At 42.5% G+C, this 17,104-nt stretch overlaps 1 protein-coding gene across 1 annotated transcript in view; it reads right to left on the bottom strand.

Moving 5' to 3' along the window:
- ttc6 (tetratricopeptide repeat domain 6) overlaps nucleotides 1-17,104 on the bottom strand; it is a 71,601-nt gene that overhangs the window by 49,057 nt on the left and 5,440 nt on the right. Inside the window, exons 2-9 of the mRNA XM_035417952.1 lie at nucleotides 10,216-11,144; nucleotides 9,346-9,534; nucleotides 8,850-8,977; nucleotides 5,527-5,706; nucleotides 2,652-2,811; nucleotides 1,700-1,804; nucleotides 914-1,006; nucleotides 646-741 (exon numbers count right to left, since the gene is read on the bottom strand). Of these exons, the coding sequence (XP_035273843.1) occupies nucleotides 646-741; nucleotides 914-1,006; nucleotides 1,700-1,804; nucleotides 2,652-2,811; nucleotides 5,527-5,706; nucleotides 8,850-8,977; nucleotides 9,346-9,534; nucleotides 10,216-11,130 (1,866 nt within the window). The 5' untranslated portion in view covers nucleotides 11,131-11,144. The remainder of the gene's footprint in view (nucleotides 1-645; nucleotides 742-913; nucleotides 1,007-1,699; nucleotides 1,805-2,651; nucleotides 2,812-5,526; nucleotides 5,707-8,849; nucleotides 8,978-9,345; nucleotides 9,535-10,215; nucleotides 11,145-17,104) is intronic.

Consider the following 17,104-nt stretch of genomic DNA (forward strand, 5'->3'; position numbering starts at 1 on the left):
CTGTCCCAGCACGAATGCTTAGCATTTTATAAAACGAATACTAAAGCAAGAAAAGAACAGAAGAGCACACGTTATAATTCCAAGACGTTGACAGGCTATAACCAAAAGTAGGCTACTGCGCCGCATAACATACAAGTTTGATTTGAAGTTATTATGAAAATAAATTGGTTTGCCGCTGCATATTTTCAAACATGGCGGGTAATGGCGGAAAATAAATACAACACAAATGCTACGAGTACTCGACCAATCAGAAATGTTCAGCGCTGCAAGCTCCACCCAAAAGGTTCCTGTACTTTCGGAAAGTACTACCCCCCGAGCAGGAACGTTTTGGGGGGTAAAACAAAGCCCCCAGAACTAAATTTAGACCCTAGTTCCTGTGGTGGAAACGCACTGAGTTCCTCAAAAGGTTCCTAGTTCCGGGGTATAGTTCCTGCGGTGGAAACTCGGCTTAAGACACTTTATGTTGGTTATTTCTTTAATTTGTCACCCGTCTGTACTTGCACACAGGTATAAGACACATATCTGCCCAAAGGTACAACATACATACCTGCAGATTGATATAACACACGTACCCATATAAAGGGTACACACATACATGCACACAGGTTTAACGCACATTCCAGCACACAGGTCTAACGCGCATACCAGAACACAGGGGCTGCTCCTGCAAGAAGCCTTTGGTGACACCTCCTCCATGGTCAGATCTGTCATGGATTTGCAATGCCTGGACAGCACCTTCTCCTAGAAAAAGACCTAGAGTAAATTATTGGCTTTCATTCTGAACTGAGTCACCATGTGATATCCCAATGAATGCAAGAGGTCAAAACATTCAACTATTATTGTTTTTAAATAATTATTAAGGCTGTTGCCCTTTTTCACTAAATAGGTTGAGAGCTTCTGTTAGCCAACTAACCAATGAAGCGTACTGCTCTGCACCACATGCTGTCTCATGTCCTTCCTGCAAGTCACCATGTAGCTCCTCATTGGCCAGATCATTATGAGTCATCTGGAGAGAAAACATAGCAACAGAGGATTGACAAGCAGTACACTGATACTAATGGGACATATCAGGGCCCTGATCTTGGAGTGCCAGAGGTATTTCCAATTTCGTTCCATCCAAGATTTATTACATAATTAAGTAAGGAGAAGGAAACCTACAGTAAGAGCCAGCTCAATTTCCACAGGAATTTAAAATATATTCAACTAAACAGAAGACACAGAAGAAAAGCCATCATATTAAATCACTATTGGCATTTAAGGCAAGGTACAACACTTCCTGGTGATCTCACTTCACTACATATATAAGGCAGCACTGTTTGACCTGTCAGGCTGTCATTTTAGAGAAGTGAATTTGAAGGGAGCCAGCAAGGGGTGTCTTTGCTTGTAAGGAACCTAGTCCCCTTAGAGGGAACAGCAAGTACCTGGTTGGGTGTATTAGTGTTATCATTAATCAAACAAGACAATTTTGCCCATATCATGGTGTCCGTCACTCAAAATCACCCTGGGCTTCATTTTCAATTAGATATTTCCAGATGATCTATATGTTCTCAGGGTTGAAGGCTTCACCCAAACCAGTAGTAATCATTTTTTCCCTAGCAGAACAACATGGTGGCTGGTTTTCCACAATAAAGAAAACAAATTTAGAGCTGATGAACTTTACAAGGTGTGTTAATTGCATAATAAACTTCATAGTCAGCACCTGGTACTTTGGAAAGAGTTTGTCTCTTATGAAGGAGGGAGTGCAGGCAAATTTGGGAGGAGCAGGGTTCCAGAACATCTTTGTTTCACTGGCGAACAGGGATGCCTATAACAGAAATGCCACAGATAACGATCAGCAGAGAGCCATAAGTGTCAGGAACCACCCCAATGCTTACCTTACAACTGGCTTCCAAACCTTAAAAACTTCCAAAGGGTCATTTTAGTATTGCACAGCGGGTATGGAACTGAGCCTGATCCATTGAGAGAATACTTTAAAGTCACACACAGCTGCTTATGTTTGATCAATGCATTTTAAATACAGTACTACCTGTAGTAAGGTGGTGCTGGGCCATAGCAACACTTTATAGTATGTATTGTACATGTTTATGTCAGATAGGCCTGTCTGTATAATCAGCTATTTTTATTTTTATTGTTGTAAGCTTACTTTTACAATTTATGCCACATGATTTTCTAGATGTAGCACTCTTCTTTAACCCATATTATATGCACTTGCGAGTTTCTTTGTATAAGTCTGCTAAATGCTTAAATGTAAACTTCATTATAGCACCATATGCCATGTTGGCAACTCCATTCCCTGGAAGGGATTCATCAAACCTCAACTAAATCTGGTGCTTGTGAAATTTCTGTCACAAAAATGTCAGTTGTTTATTTTAAAAAATGAAAGGAATGCTTTATTTTCCCTATGTCCTGCAAAAGTTCCCTTTCTTTATTTCTTTCTTGAATGCTCAAGGGTATCGTTTTTCATCCTTTACTTGCCTATTTTTATATTATTTTGGAACATACAAAAGCTTTTTTTATCCCTGTGATGCGACTGCCTTGTGTCCTGGGCTGAAAACTCCCCAAAAGGATTTGTTTTAGGTAAGTCAAAAAATAACGGTAAAACAAGAATCTGTCTCCAAGCCATTGAGCCCTGGAATGGAGCATATCCCTACCAGCTGCCCATGAATCACCATCCGTGGCCCCTCCACACAGAATTCAGCAGCCTTCTGCCATTCAGACAGGGTTTCTGGAGGCCTGGAAGGCAGCAGAGGGACACGGGCTTCTTGTGCTCTTCTGTGGACATCAGCACAGGGATGGCCTTCACATAAAGTACTGCAATAATACCAATAAACCCATCTGTTAAAAAAGCCGACCAAACCTATCGCCCAAGGGCTTCACTGAGTGCATTACAGATGTGAGAAACTACATTCCAGTCAAAACACTGTGAACTGAGCACAAAAAGAAGAGCAATTAGAGCAATACAATATACACTGGACTGTGAGAAAAATGTTCCCTGATGTTAGGCCTTACATTTACTGTACATGCACTCTAGCAAAGTGTTATATAAAAAGTTTGTTCCAAGAAGGAGAGTGTACACATAATGCACATGAATTACAACAGTACAGAATCAGTGGGATTCCCTAATGTGCAAATCCACTTCTCTTTCTGAGAGGACTAAGCTAGACTCAAAATAACCTATGATAAGATGAACCCAAAGGTAAATATAGGCCAGAAACTTGTGAAGTGTAAAGTCTCTTTATAGGCTGTAGCCATCACGAATATGTTTTAAATTTGTCAGGGTATGGATTTTTCACAAAAAAAAAAAAATCCACAGTACAGTGAAGGTATAGAGTTAAGTAGATTTTTAAAATGCCCTGTGATAGATTGGTGGCCTGTACAGGGTGTAATTCTGTTTGTCACCCAATGCATACTGGGATAGGCTTCAGCATCCCCCACAACCCTGACCAGAAATAAGAGGGTATAGATAATGAATGAATGGATGGATAGATGGATGCAGGGATAGATGGAAAACCCTTTGACATTTGAACATTTTACAAGACCAGCAGTAATCTTATTCGACTGACCATTAAAATGAGGAAGTCACATTCAATGGCATCACAGGGCCTCAGCCAAAGGTTGTTGTGCACAGTTTAAATAAACGTCAGCATTTTTATTTAGCCAGATCAAGATCCTGATCCTAACCCTAATACTTACCCCGGTGATTAATGAGCCCAGACACAGTACACAAACACAGGCCAGAGAGGAACAGAACGGGGGTGAGAGCTTCATCAATAGATTTGGAGAGAGGTTCTACACCTGAGACCCGGCACAGACAAAGGGGCATTTCGTCTGAAAGCAGACAAAGTCTAAGCCAACCGTTTACAGTGGAAATGCTGGTTGAACAGGGAGCAAGAGTCACCCAGCGGCCAGACAGCAGCATGATGGCGGACACAACCCAACTGCAATCGCTCACCCTCACTGACCCACCACGCAAGGGACACCATGCCTCTAACTGCTGCTGGTGCATCTACATCACAGCATACCAATGGAAGGGCATAAGGTCTGCATCATATAACAGGGGCAACCCAGCAGCACCAAGCCTGCTGCTAAGCAAGAGGAAAGAGCATGTCATGTATTCTTCTACATATTTGTTTCAAAAAGATACTCTATATTCTAAAAGAGGCAGTTAGCGTATATGAAAAATAAAGATTAGCCCATGAACTCAAAAGAGATTGTGGGACTGATTATGGGCCGCTGGTGGTCAATAAGCTACAAGAATGTATGGTTGCGTATGGTTGCATGTAAAAATGATACCAATAATAACTCTTTGTCAAGTGTTATCCTTGCATAGTGCACAAATTGCTTTATACCACAAATGTGCACATAAAATAAAGCAATAAAAAAGCACAAAGACACAAAAAATAAAAACAGCAATAAAGGTAAATGGTTACATAAGATTGAAAACAAGTTTAAAAATGGGTCTTTGAGTAAGATTTAAAGGAAGAAAACTTGGTGCACAGCACAATAAACCCTGGCAGTTATAATTTTAAAAACTTCAGTACATTTAAGAAACATTGTTTGGCATGCTTTGTGCAGTATAATATATGGTTACTTTGTTTCACCTAATTCAAGCTGATCTCCTCATTTCTGGCTCATTATTTTTGCCTCTATTCCATTCATTAATAAAACTATACTTCCACCATTTTTTAAAGAATGGTATACATTTATTGTTATAATCAAAATTATTTAGTGTTACCAAAGCTCCTTTTTATAATTACATTTTCATGTCTGTAAAGGTAACATAACCATTTTATACACTTAATTGATGAGCTCATTAAACCTGAAGAACAGGTTCTCTGCTTTCACCTATTTTTCAGTTCACCTGCCTCCACTGATTGCAAGGAACAACACTGATCTGTTTAACATTAAGATATTGCTCAATCTACTCATGTGGAAGCATGACCAATATGTATGCAATGTGGGCCAACATGGATGAAGAAGTAAAGGAGATAGGGTTAGGGTTAAGGAACATACATCAGACATATTAGCATTATTACTGAGGAAACTGCATTAACAATAAAACATTGATACATGATTCGTGGGCATAGGGAAACGTGGTGATGATAGTGTGGCGGTCCAGCTGCAGTGGTGAGCCAGTGACAGACCAGCCTAGACATGAAGAACACAGGAGTGAAGCCTCCAGTCACAGGGCTGGAGGGGCCTTACTACAGCCAATAACAGCCCACCAGTGGGCCTTACCACTGCCAACCAGAGGCCAACAATGACTGCTGCTAATCACTCACAAGCTACCAACAGGCCAGGCTGCAGCCAATCACAGGTCACCATCACGCCTGAATATAGCTAACTGCAGGCCACCCACAGTACATACTGCACCTCTGGGCTTTATTTTGAGCCACTAAAAATTGATCACTGTTTTATTCATTAATGATAATACTGCAGAGTACCCAGATACAGCTGAATAGACCCACATTAAACATTCAGAACTGAAGGTTCAAGGCAGCTGTCAGCACAGTTTTGTGACTGTACCTGTGTCTGTCTGGTTGGTCAGACTTGTGATGGCTTTCAGCCTTTTGCTGGTAGAAAAAGCATGATGAAGGCAGCCTGCCAGGAGCATGACACACTTGTGAAGCCAGCTGCAGCTCCAATGGCAGGGCCTGGCAGGTTGGAGTCACGCAGAGGTGGTGGATGGTTTTATACTCCTCAGCACTACGAGTGAGACAAACTTCACTTAGTCAATCAATCAACCAATCTTTATCACAGAATAAAGCCATTTAGATGCAACTAAGGACATTTTATTTGGAGAATATTCTCAAAAACTACAAGTTGAACAATGGTAGGTATAGGGCATTATGGAGTTTGTGGCCTAAAGCAAAAAATTGCATTTCAAGCAACTCCAAAGCAGTGACATTTGACATTTCCAGAGACTGATCATTTACAGCATTTATTTACAATCATAAACATAAATATCAGTCTTTTAATATTGTGCCAGTGCTTCCTTCCTTTTGCACTGCAGTCTCAGGTTGCGTGCACCATAGGAAATAGTTCAAAATTGAAGTAATAAAAAATGTCAATTTCTTTTTTTTTTAGGGGGGGGGGGTTCAGCTTTATTGGACAGAACAGTGTAGAGAGACAGGAAGGACAGGGGAAGAGACGTGCGACAAAGGGTCACGCGGTTGGACTCGAACCGCCGACGTCGCGCCTCGTAATGAGCATGTGGACAGTGCTCTACAGGCTACACCACGGGACACCCCCAAAAAAAGTCAATTTAAAAAGAACAATCAGATAACATACAACTGCTTGACAAGCTTCTTTGGAGTTGCTTGAAGTATATTTGCGTACATACAGTACTCTAGACCACTGTCCCCCATGCCCTATACCTACCATTGTAAATTTAAAATCCAGGGATTTTACTTTTTTCAGTATTTTGGCCCTTTTCCACTTCTCTCCCATTATTAACCCCCCCCCCCCCCCCTTTTTCTAACCTTATTTAGGTCCTCATCTTTTTTGTTTGATTTCTTTTTTCTTTTGCTTTTCATTAATCCCCTCATTGCTTCCCAGAATTACTGATTAGGCATACACACACACACACACACACACACACACACGGTTTATTCATACCAATAACACTAATATGTGCCTCATTGCTGTACAGACATGTTCCTTTGTCCCTCATGGTACCAGCCACCCTAAGGAAAGCCAGTCCTAAAAGTAGGCACGTTGGTCTCTTTATTAAAATGAATCAATATTTGTCTAAAAGCTAAAAACAAGCTTATTTTTGTATGTGCGCCTAACTTCCCCTTTTAAATGTATAGAGTGTAAAACCGAAAATGTGGAATGCACCTGAATATTACCATGAACTTTTCTCTGCGCTACATGGACTCCAGAGACCAGACCTGGCGGGTCGTACAGTACCAGCACCTGCAGGCAGCCCATTATCCAGTGGCTCGCATGGCAAAGGAAAGAATTCCAAGTGGCAGAAAGCAGACGAAGCAGGTTTATTTACTCGGATCTTCCCTGCCGTAACTTTTCGCCTCTCTTTGAACCAGCAGACAGGAGGACAAGGAAAATAAAACCCAGACTCTGTGTGTGGCCCCTTTGTGCGGCCCACACTGACGACAAGCTAAAAAAGGCCTCGTGCCACTCTAGCGCTGCTACCAACCCAACAGCCACAATTTATCACGGCTGACATGTTCACTTTAGGCTGCCATGGCCCAGATTTATCACTCCCTCCCACCCCCTGAAAAACAGGCACAGATTAGCCTACGCGTCGGGCCCACCGAGCAAACTCCCACCCCCCAACTCAATCGTCCTCCTTTCATAAAAGTGAACATTCCTAAACCATGAAGCACCGCTCCCAGCCCCTCCCTATCTGTTTGCCTTCCACAGGCCCTCCCCTTATAAAATCTCTCTTCCATGTCCGTCAGAAACCTTTCGCTGACCCCCCCCGTCAAGCTGGTAATTAAAAGGCACTTGTTTTTTTGTTTCCTTGTGTTTTGTGAATGGAAGGGGAGCGGTGCTCACAGGCAGTAAATGTGTCAATTAAACACAAGCGTGGAGTCAGAGCTGCAGGTGAGTGGGTGTCCTGGCTCCAGACAGGCCTGCATTGGAGAGCCCAGAGCGTACCAGCCCAGGTAATTACCTGCCACTTTGTCAGTCACCCTCTAAGCAGGGGCGGAGAGCACACTGACAGCACAGTCATTAGCAGGCTGCCTGAAACCGGGTTAACTTTGGGCCCTGGCCACACCCCCTCAGGTAAAAGCCAGGGTAGGGAGATGGCAGCCATGATAGTGAGTTGAACAGGTTATGATTGAGTTTCGGGGGCGGGGTCAGAGAACACCAGTTAAAGGGATGCCAAGGGCTCGATGGATTTGTGTTTCCTTCCACAGGATTCTAAACCAAGCATGCTGCTTGCTGCTACTTTCTGATTTTGGGTTTCTCCAATAGATATCAAATGGACCAGAGTCAGATAGTTGTTTGAAATACTTTAATTCTTTAGAGGTAGGCAAGGCTGAAAATACTCCAAAAGATGCCTGATCTCCAAAATGTGTTACAAAAACATATGATTTTTTTCTAAATAATGATATTTATTTAATACAACTTTCAGTATTCTGCAAATTGCACTGGTGTCTATACAGTTTCAGTTGTTGAAATAATTATTTGATCCAGGTCATATATAAGAATAGGTCAGACCTGATATCATAGTGTATCTAATGTGCAGGGTCTGTTCCATATAGGTGGGGGCAGTTGTAATAGGTTTTGTTTTAGCTATATTACCAAGAGTGCACTTGCATAGGCATGATGAGATGTTTTCATTCAAATTAATTTATTTTATTTTATTTAACCTTTATAATGTTCATCATCAAACAAAATAGATTTATTTACAGCTCCTGAAAGTTATTTTATTCATATATATACCACTTCTATCAAGTATGTAGTCTTTATCCATGAGTAGGCTATATTTATTTTTTATTAGTCTATTCTTTCTGGTAGGTGCTGAGTTCACCTATTATAGCCCACATTTCCCCCCATAAGTATATCATCAAAAAGAAAACAATCCTTAGCTCACAAAACAGTATTATTATTGTACATTTACTGTTGCATACACTACAGATACTTGTAGTAAAAAATGTTTTTAAATATACAAAGCAAAGAGAATTGATACAACCGACCCCACCCTTCAGCAAAGGATGAACCATGCTAGCTGGAGACAACTTTGACAGACGATGGTAATATAAGAGATTAAAATTAGTTTTTCAGAATAGCTGTGGAGAGCAAAGATCTTTTATTTGTTCAAATCAAAAAATTATTATTACCTATCAGGACTCAGGTAACAGGTAAACCAGGCTTACTTGGTTTTGGGCATCCAGGTTGCCAGGAAGGAAAGGCTTTGTAGCCCACAATGCTGGGACACTCGGTCTGGTCTCTGAAATGGCACTATGGTGCTTCCCCTCACAGCCATTATATCTGTATAAGTCATCTTTGAACAAAAAAAAAGCAAATTTATGACCAAAGTTTTTAAGTGAACATTAAACTCATTTTGGAGGGACATGCAAAGCTTTTATATATTTAAAAAGTTTAAACAATTTGGGGTAGAAATAATAGAAGAAAATTTGTAATTATATAACCAGAAATGAGATACTGTGGTTATGACATTGTTCATGTTGACAGAATCTCAATATTAGGTCAGATATTGCACTGCTCAACTACAAAGACAGTGGTATATGTGGATTCACAATATATACTGTAAAGCATACATATGGTCTTTTTACTTAAAATAACATTTAAGGAAAAAACAATAGATATCACACATTCTGGAAAAAAACCATAAAACGTTTAAAAATATACCTCTTGCGGGACTGTTGAAGCTTTGCTGGTGTCATCATGTGAGCAGGTGACAGAATAACTTTCAGAGATATGGTCAGCCATATTGTGGACTGCAAACAGCGCTGAACTTTGTGGGGCAGACTTAGATGAATACTGGTCCTCATGACACAATGGCTGCTGCCCGGAGACTTGCTTCTTACCTAAGGACTGCTGAAGCACATGACAATTCACAACTTCCAAGTTATGGATAAGCATGGACCAAGTAAATATGTTTACAGCATGTTTACAAGTGAAGCCATGTTTCATTCATTGGTATTCCACCCATGTGTAGCTATACACTGTTCTTGGATAATTATCACTGTCAACGTCTTCCCTCAGAGTTAAGGATAGTTATAATTGCACTGTTTCTGAATGTTTTTGGAACTGTCATCTGATTTATTTTTCATCATTATCTATGCATTGTGATATATTCTTTTGTCTTTAATAACATTTTATATTGCAATAAAAGACCATTGTGATTCTAGTGCATAGGTACCCAAGCTCTGGTATGAAATCTGGACCATGCCAGTGCTGGACAGGTGGCTATGGAAAACAGCCCCATAAGGAAACATATGATTAGCCATAGTGGTACCTAGGAAGGGAAGGATTTCAGCAAAATGTCCGCAGACCAGTGACACCTTCTGACAGAATCAGACTTACCCCTGCTCTTAATAACACTCTCCCTACACCTAAACTGTCACATTTAATGCCAGTATTATTGGCTCATCTTGCTGCTGTAAGCTGAATTCATTGGTTCACTTTGTTGATGTTAACACATCTGATTGGCTCATCATTGTGTTAGCACATTGTATTGGTATACATTGCATGTGTTAGCAAATATGATTAGCTTACCTCACTTGAGTCAGCATTTGTGACCTCCAGGAATTTCTCCACTGGCTCCGTAGTTACCTGTACGATGATCTCCTCCTGCTCCATAATTCTGCTGTCTTGCACCAGTTCATTGTCAACCGACAGCATCTCCTCTGGTGGCATCTGCAGCAAATATACTTCCCCCTTTCCCCCAGGCCTGGTCCCAGAAATGTACTCGGCTTCCTCTAGTAGTTCAGAGGTAGTTTTGATGACATGGGTGCAGCCAGGCACCACAGCACCCTTTTGGATCCTTGCTGCCCATTCTGAGTGAATAGGAACTTGAGCTTCCTTTTTGGGCAGCCTCTTTCTCTTACTGGCCTTTGGCCAGAGGCATCCATCAGTCTGGCTCAAGGGCAACCCCTCACTCATTATGCCCTCATCACTGGCTGACTTAAGTGCCACAAAGCCTTGGAGCAATTCCATTCTCTGTGGACCTGCACTGGGTACACATTTCCCTAGGGCATGCTTCTGTTTAGGCTCTGCCAGTGCAGAAGTCCTGGACCTGGGTTTGGAAGGAGGTGTGGGTCTCAAAGACATGGACACTGCTTTAGCTGTCCCCACAGACTGAACTATGGCTGGCTTGAGAGCGACTCCATGTCTGTGAACAGAAGTGTGTGGTTTCCTGATGTCTTCTGTTGTGTTGTGTCCCATCTCTTTACCAATCACTTGTGGGCTCCTGCTCTGTTCCAGGCCTATCTTAGCCACCCTGGATGAGGTGGTGGCTGGGTAGGCACTCTGAGCCAGAGGGGCAGGGGATGGCTCTGACTGAGGGATGTGGAGCTCCAAAGGGCTGCCATGTTCAGCAGAAATGGGAGTGTCTCTGTCCTGCTGTGAGCCTGGAATCATGCAGGGATCCCCCAGGGTCTTTGTGCTTGACAGCACCCGTTTCCTCAGCATGACTCAGTCCAACTCTGAAGCATAACAAACAATAATTCTGAGCACCTTTTAACACAAATAAGACCTGAGCCACCGCATTTCACATATATCCTAAATTAATTTTAATTTTTGGTCCCAATAGAGGACATGAGTCATAATCTCAAGAACCATACGTTCTACTGTGCTGAAACCTACACTACAAGGGACACCCAATAAAAATGAAATAATATTTTCGAAAGAAATTTTATTAAAACATGTTTTGTCCAAAACAAAGAGTATTATTCAAATAAATAAATTTATTTTTTGCAGTTACACAGGAATAATTAGCACACATATTTAAGTGGTGAGTTAGTCTGAGGCAAACACTAAGGGCCCTTAACCACCTAAAGTTGATAGTATGCTCCTCGTAGAAGTTGCAGTTTATGCAGGATCAATTGTCCATGTTTGAATTATGACAACCGAACATATGTCACCAGGATCACAGTGTGGTGTTTTAATAATCTACAGAGAGAGTTTGGAGTGAAAACCACCTTTATTGTTTCTGGAGGTAAGTCAAATTAGGAAAATAAAAAAGTGACTGTGACTCTTTACCCAAATACACAAACAGAAATGCAGTCATACTGAGTAGTATGGGAAAGCCAATCCAACACAATTTGTCCATTGTGGTGTTCAGTCTTTAAAGCAGGCTTGGTTAATTCAAGTTGATTTCGATTTCACTTGTAACCTATTGTTTGACTATGCAATATACTGGTCAGCTACTTGTTGGTGACATAGTTGTAGTCAATGAGCCATCCACTGGATGGACCATTGTGTGGGAAGTGGTCATGGTTAATGACCGTACCCCTGGCAATGCCACACTTCCTCCCCCTCAGCTCCAAGGCAGGTATGGGCAACAAGTGATGAGACTGTAATGAGAGAAATTTGGCATGCCCATGCTATGATCCCAGTCTGTGAATTTCAGAAACCACCTACTGATCCTGGCATTAAATTCTCATTGAATTCTAGGCAAAGTAGTCATCTATTTATCATTGGATGTAATGCTATGGTGAATTTTCTACCTAGTAGGAAGTAACAAAGCAACTCCGGGCCCATTTTATAGCCACAGTCCTTTTCAACTGGGGAGTACCTTTCTTCCCTTGGTGAAAGCTTATAGCTGAGATGCCATACATGATGTCCAGTGCTCTCCAGATCCTGCCTCTAGATGTTGCCTCTAGCCTGGTATCCAAGACAGCCTTTTGTACAATAAACACCTTGTAGAAGACAGGGGTTAAAGGGACTGGAAATGAACAGAGGGCCATCTCCAACTGTTCAAAGATGTGCTCCACTCCCTCAGATCACTTCTCAGTTGTTGCTAAGTTTGTGTCATTTCAATGTGAAGGACAGCTATTGTAGAAAAATGGGAGAGCAGCTAATGGTAGCAACTTATCAATACCAGGAAGGCACTTTCCTGTTTCTTGGTAGTTGATTTGTACCACTCTTTGATGGCACATTTTTCTCCTGAGCTTTGGTCAATCCACTCCTGATAGTGCAACCTAGATCTAATCAGCTTCACCAAAGGCTAGCGGACACTGCTTTTTGGGTTAGCTCTAAGACCTACTTGTCACACAGCATAAACGATAGCTTGTATCTCTTGAAGATGGCTATCCCAGTCAGCAATGTTGATGACCACATCATCCAAATATATTGCTTCATAAGTAAAATTGTTTCATGGTGTCATCACAGGATCCTGTCCATTAACCTTTGTCATTTTGCAGGAGCCCTGTGCGTTTAAATGGGAGTTTCACATACTAGACTTGGTACTGAAGGCTGTTTTCTTCCACAAGAGAAGGCAGTGGGACTTCCCAATAGCTTCTGGCTCATAAACCTGGATTATTGGATCAGAAAAAAACTTTTTATTGTACTTCCTGAATTAATTGTTGAATCTAAGACTTGAGGCCCATGCCAGGAGGGAAGAAATTGACATTCCATTGTAACACCACATATCACTCAGTCACCTGATTTAACTTCACAGGACAGGGCTGTTGTGGCTTTTGCAGACAGCTGGCTATTGTAGTTGTACTTGGACTATTTGTCTTGACTGGCCAGATGCGCTTGAATAATCTGTTCTCTCTAGCAATGTCAAAGTAGGCTCATGAGCTGGAAAGCAAATAGGAGATCAGAGGTAGAAAAACCTATTGAAGACTATACAACTATGTCAATTCTCAAATAGCAAACATATAGAAGATACAGAAGTAAATTATATAGAAGTAAATGGTTCCAGTTTCATCTATCTCTGTGAAGCACTGATCATCACACTTTTCAGGGTTTCATGAAACCTATGAACCAACCCCCCACATACAAAGATGATAAATTAAGGTGTAAGATTCTTCAAAGATATGAATACAACTACCCTTCCCAGCTCACACCAATAAACAACTAATCATGTGTGGTATTTAAATTAAGTCTCCTGGGAAGGTTTAGTTCACTCAAACTGATATCACACGGTACCTGTTGCTTCACACTGTCTAGAACTGAAAGAAAAGCTATTCTAGACCAAGGCAGAAACAACATACAATTGTATCCTGCTTAACTCACTAAAAAACATGCGAAAAAAGGAGAGAAACATAAAACGGCAGCACTCCCCTACACTGCTTCCGTAGGTTAGGAACAGAAAACAATACAAATAGAAGGGATTAGGTGTTCCATCCAGCCATCTATCCATTATATATATACTCGTTTATTTCTTGTCTTTATTCATTATTTGTGAGAGGTGCTGGAGCCTATCCCTGTAAAGTAACGCTCATTTAGTTAAACTTAAATCAGGGGGGATGTGATCAAACTTAGAGCTAAAAAAGAACATACAGACTAATACAATATCCAAAGAAAACTGTTGCCTAGAGGAAAATAGGATACTGGGCATCAGACCTTTCAGCCTATCAGTCTCTCCTGACAGAGTTTTCTTCCGCTGTCACTGCCGCTAAGGCAAATTTCTATCAAACTAAAATTCATAACTCCATTTCTAACCCTCGTCAACTGTTTTCTATTTTCACCTCTCCTCAGCATGCCGCCTCCCCCACCCCAGTATTCCTTCACTGCAGATGACTTCGCAGTATTCTTTGAGAAGATTTCGACACTGTAGAGCACTCCATCCTCCTGTCCTCCCTGGCAGCAACAGGGATCTGCGGCACAGCCCTTGACTGGATTGAGTCCAACCTCTTCGATCGTTCCTTCCAGGTTGCCTGGGCTGGTAAAATATCGCCGCCTCGTCCCCTCGCCACAGGAGTTCCCCAGGGCTCAGTCCTCGGTCCCCTTCTCTTCTCCTTATACACCAGATCCCTTAGCCCTGTACTCTCTGCCCATGGCTTGTCCTGTCACTGTTATGCCGACGACACACAACTCTTTCTCACCTTCTCCCCATCATACACACAGGTCCCTGCCCGCATCTCCGCTTGCCTGAGGGACATCCAGAGCCGGATGGACAATCACCACCTGAAGCTCAACCCGGGTAAGACGGAGCTAATCTTCATACCTGCTCTAACCTCTCCCCTCCTTGTTTTTTCCAATTCCCTATGGGACACCTTAGTGGCATCATCACCCTGTGCCAAGAATCTCGGAGTGGTGATGCACAACAGATTGTCCCTCTCCAAGAACATCGCAGCGGTAAGCCGGGCGTGCAGATTTTTCCTGTACAACATCCGGAGAATCCGCCCCTTTCTCACCACCTACTCAACCCAGCTCCTGGTCCAAGCAATGGTACTATCCTGCCTGGACTACTGCAACTCTCTTCTGGCTGGACTACCGGCATCTGCCATCAGACCCCTGCAACTCATTCAGAATGCTGCAGCTCGTCTGGTCTTCAACCTCCCCAGACACTCCCACGTTACTCCCCTGCTCACTACCCTCCACTGGTTGCCTGTTATGGCTCGCATCAAATTTAAAACATTGGTCCTAGCATACCAGGCAGTCATGGGATCAGCCCCAGCATACCTCCACAAGATCTTCAAATCCTACATGCCAGCCAGACCCCTCCGTTCCGCTACCTCAGGACTCCTGGCACCTCCCTCTCTTCGCACTTGCGCTTCCCGATTACGTCTCCTGCCTGTTCTGGCCCCACGACGGTGGAATGACCTTCCCGTGGAGGTCAGAACAGCTGAGACCCTGACCACCTTCAAGCGACAACTGAAGACTCACCTCTTCAGGCTGCACCTCTCCTCATCCCTCTCTACTTTCCTGTAATCTCTAAATTGACTGTAAGCTTAGGGTTGTAACTAGGTAGCTATTTCTTAGTTGACTTAGTTAATGCACCCGTGTCTTAACTACTGCTTGTATTTTCTGCATAGACTGCGTTGTTGCTGTTCTTGTTTAGTGTTAATCAGTTTAACCTTCAGGGTCCAAGTTAAACCATGCGGTTGTTCCGTACACTTGGAATGGTACTTCTCTCTGGGGTTTTCGACACACTTGTTCCTGGTTATGGTTATACACTTTGTTGTACGTCGCTCTGGATAAGAGCGTCTGCCAAATGCCTGTAATGTGTAATGTAATGTAATGGGCAGGGACTGTAAAATCCCCACCAAAAGCTTGAGTTGCTAGGTATGTGGCCATCAGGCAAGGACTGCATCTGCTTCCTGCGCTTTTATACTTTCATCCACATGACTGGGATAATTAGCTCCAGGCGATGCCATTTCACACAGAAACTGCAGAACAAGTGGACAGGTATGCCCGATGACGTGAGAGAGAGTGTACGAGAGAAACACAGGGACACACACAACAATACTGCCTATACGATAGGTCCATAACAATACACAATAGAAACCCATATCAAATCAATATGAGGAAAAAACAAACTGTCAGAAGTGTTTTTGGCCAAATCAAATTTTTTATTAAATGGAAATAACAGCAGTACTTAGCTGATGTAGTAGTCATGTTCTTGCAGAGCACCAGCAATGCTAACGGGTGCAGACAACTGGGCGGAAAGTGTCTCTCTCTCATGTGTTGTAGTTGTGAGAGCTCAGGTGGGGGTGGAGGGGCAGGTGAGGCAATGTCTGCTGGCTCTGGATCAACAATATCTCTGTGTGTAATACACAAGTTATGCAAGAGTGCACAGGCAATGGCAACAGAGGTCCTCACCTCCTAGGCCTTAAAGAAAGTTGCCCTCCGTCTTGTCTTCATCATACCCAAGGCCCACTCAATGATTGAGCAAGGCCTATAATGACAGTTGTTGAACCTCTCTTGCACTTGTCCTTGCAGAGGCCACTTAAAAGGGGTCAAGAGGCAGATTTGACTCTCAAGGGTTGTCTTGACTACTGCAACTCCCTCCTTGCAAGCTGCCAGCTTGTGCCATACAGCCAGATGATTCAAAATGCTGCTTCCCGACTGGTCTTCAACTTTCCTAATTTCTCCTACACCACTCCTCTGCTGAGGTCACTCCACTAGCTACCAGTCGGTGCCAGGATCAGTTTCAAAGTCCTGGCCCTCGCCTACATTGCAGCCAACAGGACGACCCCCATCTACTTACAGGACGTGATTCAATTCTATATACCTGCTCGACCACTCCACTATGCGGAAGCAGGGCGCCTTGCACCCCCTGCCATCCAACTCAAGGGTTCTCGCTCGTCCCCACCACAGAGCTTCTCCACCCTAGCTCCCCCCTAGCTCCCCAGTGGTTTGAACTCCCTCTACGAACCACTCTCTCATTGCACATCTTCCGCCATGGTCTGAAGAGGGTGTTACTACCCTCTAATACGCTAAAAAATTCTATTTAGAAAAATCGGTTTTAATCACTAAATACACTTTACAAAAATTTAATTATCATTTTATACACCAATGCGCACAACCTGCACTACAAGATAATTTAAATCACAAGATCTGTGCATTGCAGATCTTTTTTCTGAGTGTGAATGGAGAGTACGAAGAGTACATGTATCCACAATTTTAAATAATGTAGATAAAATGTGCACAATTTTGCAATGCAAACACAAATAATTTAATAATTTTATTACTTGCTTATCTGTGAATG

This window comes from Anguilla anguilla, chromosome 1 (genome assembly GCF_013347855.1).
Source record: "Anguilla anguilla isolate fAngAng1 chromosome 1, fAngAng1.pri, whole genome shotgun sequence".
In the NCBI taxonomy this organism is placed as follows: Eukaryota; Metazoa; Chordata; class Actinopteri; order Anguilliformes; family Anguillidae; genus Anguilla; species Anguilla anguilla.